At 45.6% G+C, this 13,630-nt stretch overlaps 1 protein-coding gene across 1 annotated transcript in view; it reads right to left on the bottom strand.

Annotated features, from left to right (window-relative positions):
• The window catches only part of RAPGEF4 (Rap guanine nucleotide exchange factor 4), a 321,221-nt gene that overhangs the window by 152,789 nt on the left and 154,802 nt on the right, over positions 1 to 13,630 (bottom strand). The window contains 1 exon segment of the mRNA XM_021075197.1: positions 4,335 to 4,407. Coding sequence (XP_020930856.1) covers positions 4,335 to 4,407 — 73 coding nt within the window.

Here is a 13,630-nt window from a genome sequence, read left to right as displayed (position 1 = left end):
TCTGCTTTTCCACCATATGCTTTACTCTCCTAGAGGTAAAAATCCATTCCCTGCTTATTTTACACCATGTGAGCAACTATTTCCTCTGTCTTAGGCACCAGAACAGTCAGAATTTTGGACAAACACATCAACTCTTAATTGCAAAGACTGTATTTTTGCAATGCCTACCACCTCACACTGCTCCAGGGGTTTGAACCCAGGGGTAAGTCACACATAAAACCAGAACACAACTTTCATTTGGGGCAAAGTAAACTCTGCTGCTTCCAAGTCAGGTCTGAGCATGGCAATGGCTGTTTCCAGGGGGATCTCAATTTTCTTAGCAGATAAGTTAATCCTTCCTCCATTTACTCATTTACAAACATTTCATGAGCATTTAGTATAGGCAGACATTGGGCCTCTGCACTTCCTTTGGGTCTATTACTCAGACTGACATGGGAAGGGTGGCTGTCCTAGAAGGTCTATAGACCCAGCAGAACTCCATGCCCACAGGACAATGGGCACAAGAGGCCTTATACTGAGGAGACAGAAGCCTGAGTGGTTTTTCTGTGTGGGCTGTGCCTAGCTTAGATCTACTGAGGCAGTGTGAGGGGGTTTGCAAGACAAAGGCACAATGCATCTCAATCAGATTCTGAGTAAGTAGGACTTTCTATGTTTAATAAGGGGCCATAGGAGTTCCTGCTGTGGCTCAGTGGGTTATGAACCTGACTTATAACCATAAGGATGTGGGTTTGATCCCTGGCCTTGCTCAGTGGGTTAAGGATCTGGCGTTGCCATGAACTTGTGGTGTAGGTTGCAGATGCAGCTCAGATCAGGAGTTGCTGTGGCTGTGGTGTAGGTCAGCAGTTGCAGTTCCAATTCGACCCCTAGCCTGGGAACTTCTACATGCCACAGGTGCAGCAGTTAAAAAAAAAAAAAAAAAAGCGCCATAGAGAACTTAAAATATTGGTGTTAAAAGCACTGAGTGCCCTCCTTATAGGAAGTAGTACTATATGCAGTAAGGATAAAAAGAAATAGACTATTTGGAAACACACCCTAATTAAACTTTGACTGCTAAACTGGGGTAGCATCCAGATATAAAAGCCCAGGCAGGAAACAGGGAAACAGAGAGGCTTGTCTTCTAAGCAGAGAATATTAATGGATATGCTTGCCATCACTTCCCAGATCTATCAGAAAGAGTAAGAGTGGCCTGAAATCTGTCTTGAATCCATCCATCCATTTATCTATCTGTTCAAATGTCTGTCCATCTGTCCATCCATCCATCTGAAAGGACTAGGAGGAGATACGGGGTTGTAAGAGAAGCTTACATTCTAGGTTTAATAAGATAAACACATGGTTGCACAAATCATCGCATTAGAGTGGCTAGAAATTAGGTTATTTGTAGAGACATAATGCTGAAAATGTCATCTGGGGCCACCTAGGACCTTGAAAACTGCAGTCTTAGAATTTCACCTTCCATAACAGACAATGGACCATCATTAAAGGCTTTGGGCAACAGAGTGATATGATCAAAAAAAAGAAGCGATGGGACTTTTCAAAATTAAAAGACATTTAATACATAAAACCAGGCAATGGCATGGCCCTTGACCAAAGTCCAGATTGAGCAATCATCTATAGCCATTCAGCTGGGGATACTTGAATATGGACTGGGTTAGTGGCTGTTATTAAAGAAAATCATACCAGTAGTTAGGCATGGTAATGGTGTGGTTTTTGCACAGAAAAGTCCGTATTTCCAAAAATGCCTGTTGAAGCATTTGGGGTGAGGTGTGTTAGATGATTAGAAGGAAGGAGGACAAAATAATAATGTGGCCATACCTATCAAGTTATTAATAACTAATCATACTGAAGTATTAAAAGCTTAATATTGGAGTTCCCCTTGTGGCTTAGCAGGTTACGAACCCAACTAGTATCCACGAGGATGTGGGTTTGATCCCTGGCCTCACTCAGTAGGTTAAGGATCCGGCATTGCCGTGAGCTGTGGTGTAGGTCACAGACAAGGCTCAGATCTGGCGTGGCTGTGGTGTGGGCCGGCAGCTACAGCTCTGATTTGACCCCTGGCCTGGGAACCTCTATATGCTGTGGGTGCGGCCCTAAAAAGACATACATACATGCTTAATATTAATTACATCAAAGTGATGAAAGTATGGGCATTAACTGTATCATTCTGAATGCTTACAATCTTTCACAATAAAAAGTAAATGAAACAATATTCATGTAAGTCAGGTGCAGGGTAAACCGAGGGTGAGGTCATGAAGGATCCAAGCCAGTTGAACTATTTCTGCTCTCAGGTCAAGAGTGATGAGGCCCTTAGCTGGAGGGCTGCAGAGTGGAGAGAAAGGCAAGAACATGAAGGCTACACAGGAAGGAGTGAGGGAGGGACAACAAGTGCAAACCTCAGTGGGCAGAGGGGAAGGAAGGAGGACTCCACCGGGGTGGAGGTTTAGCGCCTGGTGGGAGGATGGCGGGATTATGAATGGAAATATGCTTCAGGAGGAAGGATGGTTTTGTCGGAAGCACAATGTATGCCATTACTGAAATTTTGAGTTCGTGAAACCAAAAGGATATCCGAGTGGAAAAACAACCAGCAGGCATTTGGAAAGTTAGGCTGCCCTCTGTAAGCCTCAAACAGAGGTACTGGTCCAGGAAGCGTTTGTGTCAATTGCAAGAAAGGATGCAACGGTCAAAGAGACAGTTAACAGAGAGAAAAAGAAAAACAGCTAAGGCTAGACTTTTGGATGATACTTACACTTCCAGCTGAGGGGAAGAAGCATCCATGAAAGAGACAAGAATCTGAGTGGCCAGAGATATGAGGAAATCAAGATATTGCAGTGGAGTCTGGGACCCAACAGAGAATGGAGTCTGAATATGGCAAGACTTATCTGATCATAGAGAATGGGGAACGGTAATGACCCAGTCTGGCTGGTTGGTCACTGGAGATTTTAGATGGTTTGAGTCAAGAGGTATAGGGCGGAAGCCACACTATGAGGGGATAAAGAGTGCCTGGTGATGAGGAAATAATAGCTGACATCATTCGGGTGCTTATTATATGCCTGGCACCTTTCTCAACATTTGACACATTTAATCCTCACGACAATCCTATGAGGAAACTGAGGCACAGAGACACTAAGTGCTTTGCCTGAAGTCACACAGCACAGCTGGGATTTCCAACTCAGGATACTGGCCAACCCTAGACGAATCAGGAGAGAAAAATCAAGAACAGGGGAGAAAAGGAAAGGAAAGGAGAGACCTGCCCTCCAACACCCACCCCTACAAGGACAGAAGGAGAGAAACAGAGGAAGACAGGGTACAGGCTGTAAAGAAACTTTGAAACAGAGCAGAAGGAAGCTCCCCCCTTTCTTGGCTGCATGCAAAATTTCCCTGACCAGGGACTGAACCCATGCCATAGCAATTGACTTGAGCCAGAGCACTTACAAAGCCAGATTCTTAACCCACTGGGCTCCCAGGGAACTCCTGAAGTTCCCATAGGATTCTGGTCAAGTAGGAGGAGGGTCACCTGCAGAGAGTGACAAGTCTGAGCATGAGCATGACAGCGGGAATTCAAGGAGGTAGGAAGTGGACGGGAAGGGTGACACTGGCTCTGAAGATGACATGGAAGCACTACTTGATGAGCCATCCCTGTGTCGTTGCTGAAGTGCTACAGCTTGAGAAACCCCGGTGCCTGCTGCCTTGTTACACCTATGGACAAGAGCCAAATAAGGGGAGCCAGAGCTACAGTGAGCAACACCCAGGGACAGAAATGAGTGCTGAAAAGATGCTTGATGCTTCTGACACGCGGACTCAGGAGACGGGCTTTTTTTGAGTCTAGTGGACACCCACTAGAAAAGAGTTTCGCAAAGAAAAACTTCCTTTCTTTCCTGATCTGCCAGAGATGGGTCTCTAAAAAGCAAAGAGTTTGAAGAGGCTATGATTTAAGAAAACTAAAGAACGACTCCAGCTGCTTCTCTACATGACTGACAGCGTCCAAATAAGCAAGAGGTGCAGCTCTCAGGTATCTGCGTGTGACTGAGACACACACAGTTCGTGAATCCCATTTTTAAACGAGCCCAGAAACAATACTTTACAAAGAAGGTATTTTGACAAAAGCGTGCTGAAGTTCTGCCTAGCACCAGAGCATACTCCCTCTAAGACCACAAAATAATACTATCTGAACAATTAAAAAAAAAAATAACTCAAGTGTGGGCTGGCAGGTCTGTTTATCCACAAAAGAGTCTGGAGACTTCATCTGTCAGGCTGGTAGGGAGATATTTTTTGGTCACAGGAAAACACATTCCACACGACAAATTTTTCAATACAAAATGTTCCCAGTTTCCACTTACTGTCATTGTTAGAGCCCGTTTCCATAACGCCATAAGGAGGAGCCAGAAGTCCTGCCATGTACTGTCGATATTTCTGAAAGACAAGATTGTAAACTCAGTGCACAGATATTTACTGACTCGGAGCATTCATGGATTTACATGTTAAAAAGCAGAAACGCAGGGTGTCAGGAAGCATCTGAATCTTGTATTTATAGAGCCATGAAGCGTGCTGTCTGGGCTCTGGGGCCCAAAATAAAAATGCTGTGTTCTTAAGAGGTCTTCTTGGAAGAGGCTGAAAGTGCTCTTGCCTGGGGAGGGGGTTCCATCGCAGCCCGTTCCTTTGGGTATTTGTGACTAATTAACCAAACGGCGTGGGAGCTTACCCTCCCCTTCACCTCCTGCCCAGCTTCTCCATCTCTCAAACACATGCTCAGGTTTTTGTTGAGGGAAAAGACATTTGGTTTTTAGAGGTGCAGGTACAAAGAAACGTGCCACCTTCTTAATAGATAAATGGCACTGAATCGGCTGCCTTTCAAAGCAGAAAGAAATGCAGCTCTAGAAAATGTCTGTTTTGAAAGAAGCTGATTCACTGCCACTTGCCAACTTCCTTTTACACTGTTCACCTGCCCGTTATGTGACCTTCAAAGAACGTTCGGTACCCTGTCAAACAGAGTAGTTCGGCTTCATGTGGAACCATTGGGACTGCCCTGAACTGTCTCCCCCTACTTTCGGTCCAGCCATGCTTTAACCACCTGGGGCTCCGGGATCTATATGCACCTCGGGAGTTTGTGCTGTTTTGAAGGGGCAGGCTTGGAGGGCATAAAGCAACTAGAGCACCCGACGAGAGCAGAGTGCCATTTATGAAGAAGGGAAAATGAATGTGAGACAGCGCCTCTTCTCAGGTAATAAATACGGCCTCCTCCCCTTTTGGAATGAAAGCTGGGCAATTTTATTTATTGCATGGTGTCATGTATATTTATGGTTTATTATTACGATGACACGTAAAAGGTAAACAGCATCAAAAGAATCAACACTCTATAAGGTGCTTGTGGGTTACACAACGTCAGCAGAAAAGACTTCATCTGTAGCAATGGGCAGCTGGCAGCACGCAGTATTTGAGCAGCCATCTGGCCCATTTGGTAGATTTGAATGGTGTTTGTAATGTAACATTGATGAGTTCTCAAAAGAGCCTTCTTCTAGTCAAGATGTGACTAGCTTTTTTTTTTTTTTCTTTTTCAAATCCTTTTTCCTTCTCGTTCTGAAGCAACTATACTAACACCTGCATGCAAACATTTAAAATCATGATTTTTCTCTGCCTCTGAGTTAACTAATTACTCAAACATACCCATGGGACCAACACATCACCCTGAATTCCTCACATTTCCTTTGCTAATGTCCCAATTCTGATTCTCCTCTTTCTTATGGGACCATCTACTCTTCTTCCCCAAGAGAAAAAAAAGCACTGACCCAGCAGATTTGGGGGCAGAGTATTATGCTGGACTCTGAACAAAACAGGCTCAGAGTGAGCAGATGGTGGTAGGTCATGTTCTAAGAAGGTTCTGTGACTCTCCCTCCCCACAGCCTTTTGAATTATTCCTCTTACTGTTGGCAACTCCGTAGCGGGCTCCTAAAAGAAATAATTCATGTTAAATTAAAGGAGCAATTTTGCTTTGCTGAGAAATGTTGTTTTGGAGCCAGCGGACGTGCTTTGTCTCTAGCATCTCAATGTCAACTCGCATGAACTCCATGGAAACTCCTTCCTGATCTCTAAATGAATGGGACTCCGCCTTCCTTCCACTCCTGAGCCCTTGGTCTGTGGTGCACTCATGCTGCACTTTATCAGGGCTGCTGCTCCTAGGAATAGAAAACAGAGCAGCCCCTCAGGAGCACAGTGCCGATTTCAGCATGTATGTGTACTGAGCACCCACTATGTGCAAGCTGTCCTAGACACCAGGCTCACTGCAGAGAACAAGCAGATGAGGCCCCTTGTACTTGTGAAGCAGCTATCTCTGGCAACATGCGGTACCCTGTCTTACATATAATAGGAAATTAATACCTCTCTGTTTAATTTTGGAATGTGGATGGGAAATTTCAAACATATATAAAGATGGAAAGAACAGCGCACTTCATACTTAACATCCAGCCTCGCTGACTGTTAACTCATGGCTACTGGTATTTCATCTATACTTCTATCCACTTGCGCCTTCCAGATAAATGGTGTTGGGAAAACTGGACAGTCACATGCAAAAGGATGAAACTGGACCAATATCTTCTACCATATTTGATTTTGGTCTTTGGAATGATTTTTTGGATTTGACACCAAAAACAAAGGCAACCAAAGCAAAAAATCAGTAAGTGGGATTACATCAAGCTGAAAAGCATTTGCACACCAAAGGAAACCATCAACAAAACGAAAAGGCAACCTACTGAATGGGAGAAAATGTTTGCAATTCACATATCTGATAAGGGTTAACATTCAAAATACATAAATATTTAAAAACCCAAACTCATAGATACAGAGAACAGAATGGTGGTTGCCAGAGATGGGGGTGGGGAGTGGGTGAAATGGGTTTTAAAAACCTCTATCTGCAGAACCCTGGGCCCCCGGGAGGACCCTCAGGCAAGGGTATCACACAAGCAAAGCCTCAGCCCCCCTGGCAACTAGAGTGTCTTCACTTTTAGCTGTAATATAAATTATAGTTCCAAGAGCAATTTCATTTGAAAGATGACTTTTGCTTCTAAATAACAAAAGTTTACAAACCACAAGATTAATTACTTTCTAAACTTCCAACCAGACAGATGTCACTCAAAGATCTGCACAAAGAATCAACAAAGATCAATGTAGGATTTGGAAGTGTCAGGGATTCTGTTCTCTATTAGAAACACTTCTGTGGTTGTCAATTGGCTAAATGATCAGTTGCTTCGTACTTGAGAGGGTTACCCAGAATATTGGGGGAGGAATTCCTATCGTGGCTCAGTGGTAACGAACCCGACTAGCATCCACGAGGACATGAGTTTGAGCCCTGGCCTCACTCAGTGGGTTAACGATCCGGCGTGGTTCAGATCTGGGAATTGCCATGGCTGTGGCGTAGGCCAGCAGCTGTAGCTCCAATTTGACCCCTAGCCTTGGTACTTCTGTATGCCGTGGGTGGGGCCCTAAAAAGACAAAAAACAAAACAAAATACCAACCCCCCCAAAAAAAACCCCCCAAAAAACCCCAAGCCGGTGGAACTAAGAATTTAACTGACATGCATTGGGGCACAATGCTGACCTTCTCAAAGTGAGACATGCAGAAACCCCCTTCTCCCCTCTCCCGCCCTCCAGCAGCCCCGTGTGGCACACAGCAGGGTAGGAGGGGATGTGACAGGGGTTAACAGGTGCTCTTCCTAGAGCTTAAATTTGATTCCATGTCAAGTAGTTTAAAGGATTACTTTTATACTTTTATATTATGGAGCAGAAAACTAAATTTGCATAAATTTTAAAGATTAAAGCATGCGACTTCAAAGAAATTTGGAGCTTGCTGCTGGCTACTTCTAGCTACAAAGGGTCCAGACCCCAGGCTTTATGTATTGATTTCCTCTGTGTTCAGAGAACTTCAGTGGGAAAACTCAAGTGCCTCTGATGTAATGGAAAATGCAGATGTTGGAATTACACAAAAACGGGGTCTTAATTCTGATTCCACCACCTGCCACCTGGGTGACACTGAATAAATTATTTACCTCGGTTTCCTGGGTGAGGAATTTGGGATAACACTGCCCATCTTTAAGGGCCACTGGGAGGATAAGAAATGAAATCTAAAAAAGATGGAGTTCCCGTCGTGGCGCAGTGGAAACAAATCTGACTAGGAACCATGAGGTTGCGGGTTCGATTCCTGGCCTCGCTCAGTGGGTTAAGGATCTGGCATTGCCATGAGCTGTGGTGTAGGTCGAAGATGTGGCTCAGATCTGGCATTGCTGTGGCTGTGGTGTAGGTCAGCAGCTATGACTCCAATTGGACCCCTATCCTGGGAACCTCCATATGCCATGGGTGTGGCCCTAAAAAGCAATAAATAAATAAATAAGAAAAAGAAATAACAAAGTTTCCAGCACATTAGGCACTTAAATGATGGCTGATAATCCCCATTCTCATCATCAACCAAGAAGTGATCAAGCTAATCCCAAAATATTTGATGATATTTCCCAATCAGAGAGTCTCCAGACTCTGGGAAGAACATTCTCTGCATGACAACTTCACATCACTGAGGCTGCTGATACACACACAATATAAAGACCCGCAACACAGCCGCTGCCCTTTCTGCTAACAGGAGCTATGGTGAAATAAGAAAGTAAGTAATACATTTCTTAAGTAATTTTATAATAGACTGCCTATTTTCATATCCACTTGGTAAAAGAGTCCAAGGAGAAGAGAACAGCCCAAGAGAGTAAGCCCAGAAATAATTTAACAAAAATAAGCAAAGCCTCTCGGCTATCAGAGCTTTGTGTTGTTGTTGCTAAGAAATGCTCAAAAAAATTAATAATCTCTAAATTATAATTGGCTAGTGTTCAAAGCAAAGTCAGTGCTAAATCGAGGGGGAAATGTGCCACCGGCCTTCCTAATGTTTTCTGAGACAAAAGATGACAGACTCAGGAAAGTTAAAGCCTGATCCATTGCTCTCTCACCTCCACGCCCCAGCAAGGCCACTGAGGAAGGTGGCTGGAAGGCTGGCAGAGCAGCCACCAGGCCAAGGGATGTTGGGGGTAAATCTAGCTTGCTCACAGCCTTGAGCTTGCTTCCACCCAGAGCAGGGGGTACCTTCCTCTAATTTGGACAAAGGCCCCAAATGGCCCAGCTGTAGCCCTGGAGCCAGCTATAAAAGATGAATGGTGTCTGGTGGAGGAGGAGGCATAACAGATTTGTCACATTCTGGAAGGCCAATCTCAATTTGCAAAGCAGGATTCTCAGAGAATAAAGGAAGGCTGGCAGGTTGAACCCTAGCTAGGCCATCTGTGACACAAGAAGAGGTCCCAGCAGGGCACGACTCCCCACCCTAGAGGTCAAGGTCTTCCTGATACACTGAGGCCTTTCCTGGGTGTTCTCCGAGCTGTTGCCTGCAGTCAAGGCCCCTCCAGGCTGCCCGCCTGCACTGTCACTATATCCCACAGCAGCCGGAGAACTGAGCTTTGGGTACAACCCTTCCCAGCAACTGACTCCTACCTTTCCCCCCAACCCTACCCACTTAGGAGATCATCAGGCTGAGGGAAAGCAGGACATCCTTAGACTGAGGTGGCAGCACCAGAAAAGCATGAAAAGCAAGAAGTCATGAGGATGACTGACAGGCCTGGCTATGAACACCTGGAGGTAGGGGTAGGGAACAATACATGTGCTCAGAACAGGGACCTACCAACGACCACTCATGGTGGGCAGTGTCTAGGGTTGGGGAAGAATAGAAGGGACTGTTCCAGGGGTGTGGGGATACTTCTTGTCATGGTGTCCCATTCATTACCTCTGTACTGGGTTCTCCTCAAGTACTTAGTGAGTTCATAGTGTAATGATAAACAGGTCGCCAGTATTTTCTCTGAAAGCATGATCATGGCGTAGAATAACTTAGAATAGGGATATAAAGTTTAGCTGCCCCCTTTTTCTATCCTTGGCAAGAGTTCTTTCACAACCTCTCTGTGATGTATAATGCACGGTGGGCCAAAGGACATGGCACATTGCTCAAAAATCCCGGAGAGCTAGAGAATTCTTCAATACGTGAAGAGAAGGGAAAAAATAAAGCAGTCATGCATGGAAACCTTCAAGCAGAATTTTTCTGTTTACTCTTTTGGAGTCATAGGTACTGCTGCTCCCACAGCAGATTGCTGGCTGGACCAAGTTTCCCTCTTATGCCAACCTACTGTTGCCTTGTTTCTTGATTTCTATAGCCTTGACCTCGCAGGGCACAAAGAACTTCCACTGCCTCAGTGATATTTAATTCATCTTTCAGCTCTACGGTAGATCGGTCTAAATGGAGGCCAAATTCTGTTTGCCAACTCCTGGCCATTTTTAATTCAAGAGCAATCAGAAAGACCTGTGGGTTTTTTTTGTTGTTGTTGGTTTGTTTGTTTGTTCTTGCTTTTTAAGGCTGCACCTGTGGCATATGGAAGTTCCCACGCTAGGGGTCAAATTGGAGCTGGCTATGCCACAGCCACGGCAACTTGGGATCCGAGCTGTGTTTGCAACCTGCACCACAGCTCACAGCAATGCCAAATCCTTAACCCACTGAGCGAGGCCAGGGATTGAACCCGAGTCCTCATGGATTCTAGTTGGGTTCATAGCCTGCTGAGCCACAACAGGAGCTCCAAGAGCTTCAGTTTGGAGGGTGATTATCACAACTATAGCTCTAAGGGAGGAAGCTTTCCAGACCTGAATCACTTAAGAGCCCTGAAGGAAAGCCCGAGTGAGATGATGCTGCAAGCATGCAAATAATGTCTTCCTCTAAAACCTATCTGGAATGTTCTCTCCTTCCAATATATGTAGGGACCCTTGGGTGCTCTCAGGGAGAGCAGAAGTGAGAGGAACATGGTTTAGGCAGCTCTCACTCAGTTGCAGAGATGAGTCAGATGAGCCCTGAAGGGAAGGGAGGGGAAATGCATTCACTTAGTCAAGGTGACCAGAGAGGCACAGTGGGTCCTCATGGGCCCTCTAGAGAGGGCCACTCCCACGTGACCATGGTTATTTCAGTGCAGTGGTGCCAGGGGCTAAAAGGAAAAAGGCACCCTGAAAGCATGGCCAGATGGGGGAGCGTGGGGCGGATTCAAACACGGAGCCAGCGCAAGGAGGCTGAGAGGAAGACGGGGCAGGGAGAGCAAGCCTAACAAGTGTGTGCAGACTCTCGCTGGCAGGAGAGTCAGGGCCAGGGAGAGGCAGAGGCAGTGGGGACAGTGCAGGGCAGGGCCAGGTGAGCAAGGCCATGGAGGTCAGGATGGGGATTTGGAATTTACCCCAGTATAGTGGGAAGCAGTTTAAACAGGGCAGTGACAAGGACAGAGGTGTGTTTTTCAAACATCGTTCTGGCTGCTCCGTGGAGAATGGTTTGGATGGGAAAACAAGGCAGGGATTAAGCCCTTCAGAGGAGGGCAGGTCTGAGGTGGTCCCTCAAAGGGCCCTGCACTTAGGGGAAAGGGAGGAGAGAGGGATGTAGAGTCAAGGGTGGTGAGGACACTTTTTTCCCAGAGGCCAATCTCCAACTACTTAGACTGAACAGGGATAAAGACTCAGACTTCTTGCGAAGCACACTCAATACACATGTACTTTTAACACGACTAACAGGCTTGGCGACTTCAGGGGCTTACTGGAATGACTATAATTTAGTGCACACTCTGCATCTCTGAGTACCTAAATTAGCCATGAGCTTCTCTTAGAAAAACTCAGACTGAGGGGAAGACACACAGACACACAGACACACACACACACACAGTAGGTAATGCTACTTAATTAAGAGTCATAAAATAATTTGCTCTGGAGCAAATTACACAGTAAATTCTCATACCTTCTGTTTTTGCTGAGCCTGAAGCTACTACAGTTCATCTAAAGTATAAATGAGACTATGAACATTGTCTCTAAATAGCCACTGCCTGCTTGTTTATGGAAAAACTGTTGATCGAGGAGTTCCCGTCGTGGCTCAGTGGTTAACGAATCCAACTAGGAACGATGAGGTTGCGGTTTCAATCCCTGGCCTTACTCAGTGGGTTAAGGATCTGGCGTTGCCGTGAGCTGTGGTGTAGTTTGCTGACGAGGCTCGGATCCCGCGTTGCTGTGGCTCTGGAGTAGGCCGGTAGCTACAGCTCTGATTCAATCCCTAGCCTGGGAACCTCCATATGCCATGGGAGCGGCCCTAGAAAAGGCAAAAAGACAAAAACAAAACAAAACAAGCTGTTGATTGATATTTTACTTAACCATATTAGACTTTAAAGTGATGGCTAATAGGTACAGTTATTCTGAATTAAAATGGTCAAGCCCAGCACTCATAAAACTAAGAGAAATGCCATAATATACATCATGGGAACAGGCAAATTCCAAAAATATGCTTCAATATCGATAATGAAGAATTAGGATACACCAATCATTTAAAAACCTAAAATAAAGCACCACTGCACAGAAGGTAATGAACCATGACTGCCATCCTATTAGCACAAACTACGACCTTTTTGCTGTTGTTTGTTTGTTTTTTGTCTTTCTAGGGCCACATCTATGGTCTATGGAAGTTCCTAGGCTAGCCACAGCAATATCAGATCCGAGCCATGTCTGCAACCTACACCACAGCTCACAGCAAGACTGGGTCCTTAACCCCCTGAGCAAGGCCAAGGATCAAACCTGCGTCCTCATGGATACTAGTCAGGTTTGTTTCCGCTGAGCCACGATGGGAACTCCTGATGTTTTGTTTTTGCTTTCCTACTTTGTACTTTATGAAGGGCAGCAGGCAGAGGAGAGGGATGGTGAACAAGAATTCAGGAAGCTCTATGGGCTGGATATGTCCCCCCAGATTCATATATTGAAATCTCTTTTTAAAAAACTTTTTTTTTGTTGTTGTCTTTTTGCTATTTCTTTGGGCCGCTCCCACGGCATATGGAGGTTCCCAGGCTAGGGGTCGAATCGGAGGTGTAGCTGCCAAGCCTACGCCAGAGCCACAGCGCAACGCGGGATCCGAGCCGCGTCTGCAACCTACACCACAGCTCACGGCAATGCCGGATCGTTAACCCACTGAGCAAGGGCAGGGACTGAACCTGCAACCTCATGGTTCCTAGTCGGATTCGTTAACCACTGCGCCATGATGGGAACTCCTAAAAAACTTTTTTATTTTTGCTTTTTAGGGCCATTCCTGCAGCATGTGGAGGTTCCCAGGCTAGGGGTTGAACCAGAGTTGCCAACCCACACCACAGCCACAGCAATGCAAGATCCAAACCGTGTCTGTGACCTACACTGCAGTTCACAGCAACACTGGAGCCTTAGCTCACTGAGCAAGGCCAGGGATCCAACCTGCATCCTCATGGATACTAGTCGGGTTCGTACTGCCAAGTCCATATTCACACATGGAGATGACATAAGGGCCATGACTTTTACCTGTTTTGAACACAGACATAACTCAATAGCCTGGAGTAAGCTACTTCTTAGCTTCAAATGTTTTTGACTTTTCTGTCTTTTTTTTTTTTTTTTTTTTTGGTCTTTTTAGGCCCGCACCCACAGCATATGGAGGTTCCCAGGCTAGGGATCTAATCAGAGCTACAGCTGCCGGCCTACACACCACAGTCACAGCCATGCAGGATCTGAGCTGTGACTTTGACCTACACCACAGCTCA

Source organism: Sus scrofa, chromosome 15 (assembly GCF_000003025.6).
Source record: "Sus scrofa isolate TJ Tabasco breed Duroc chromosome 15, Sscrofa11.1, whole genome shotgun sequence".
Lineage (NCBI taxonomy): Eukaryota > Metazoa > Chordata > Mammalia > Artiodactyla > Suidae > Sus > Sus scrofa.
Note: the sequence above shows the minus strand (reverse complement) of the source record. Positions and strands in the feature narration are given on the sequence as shown.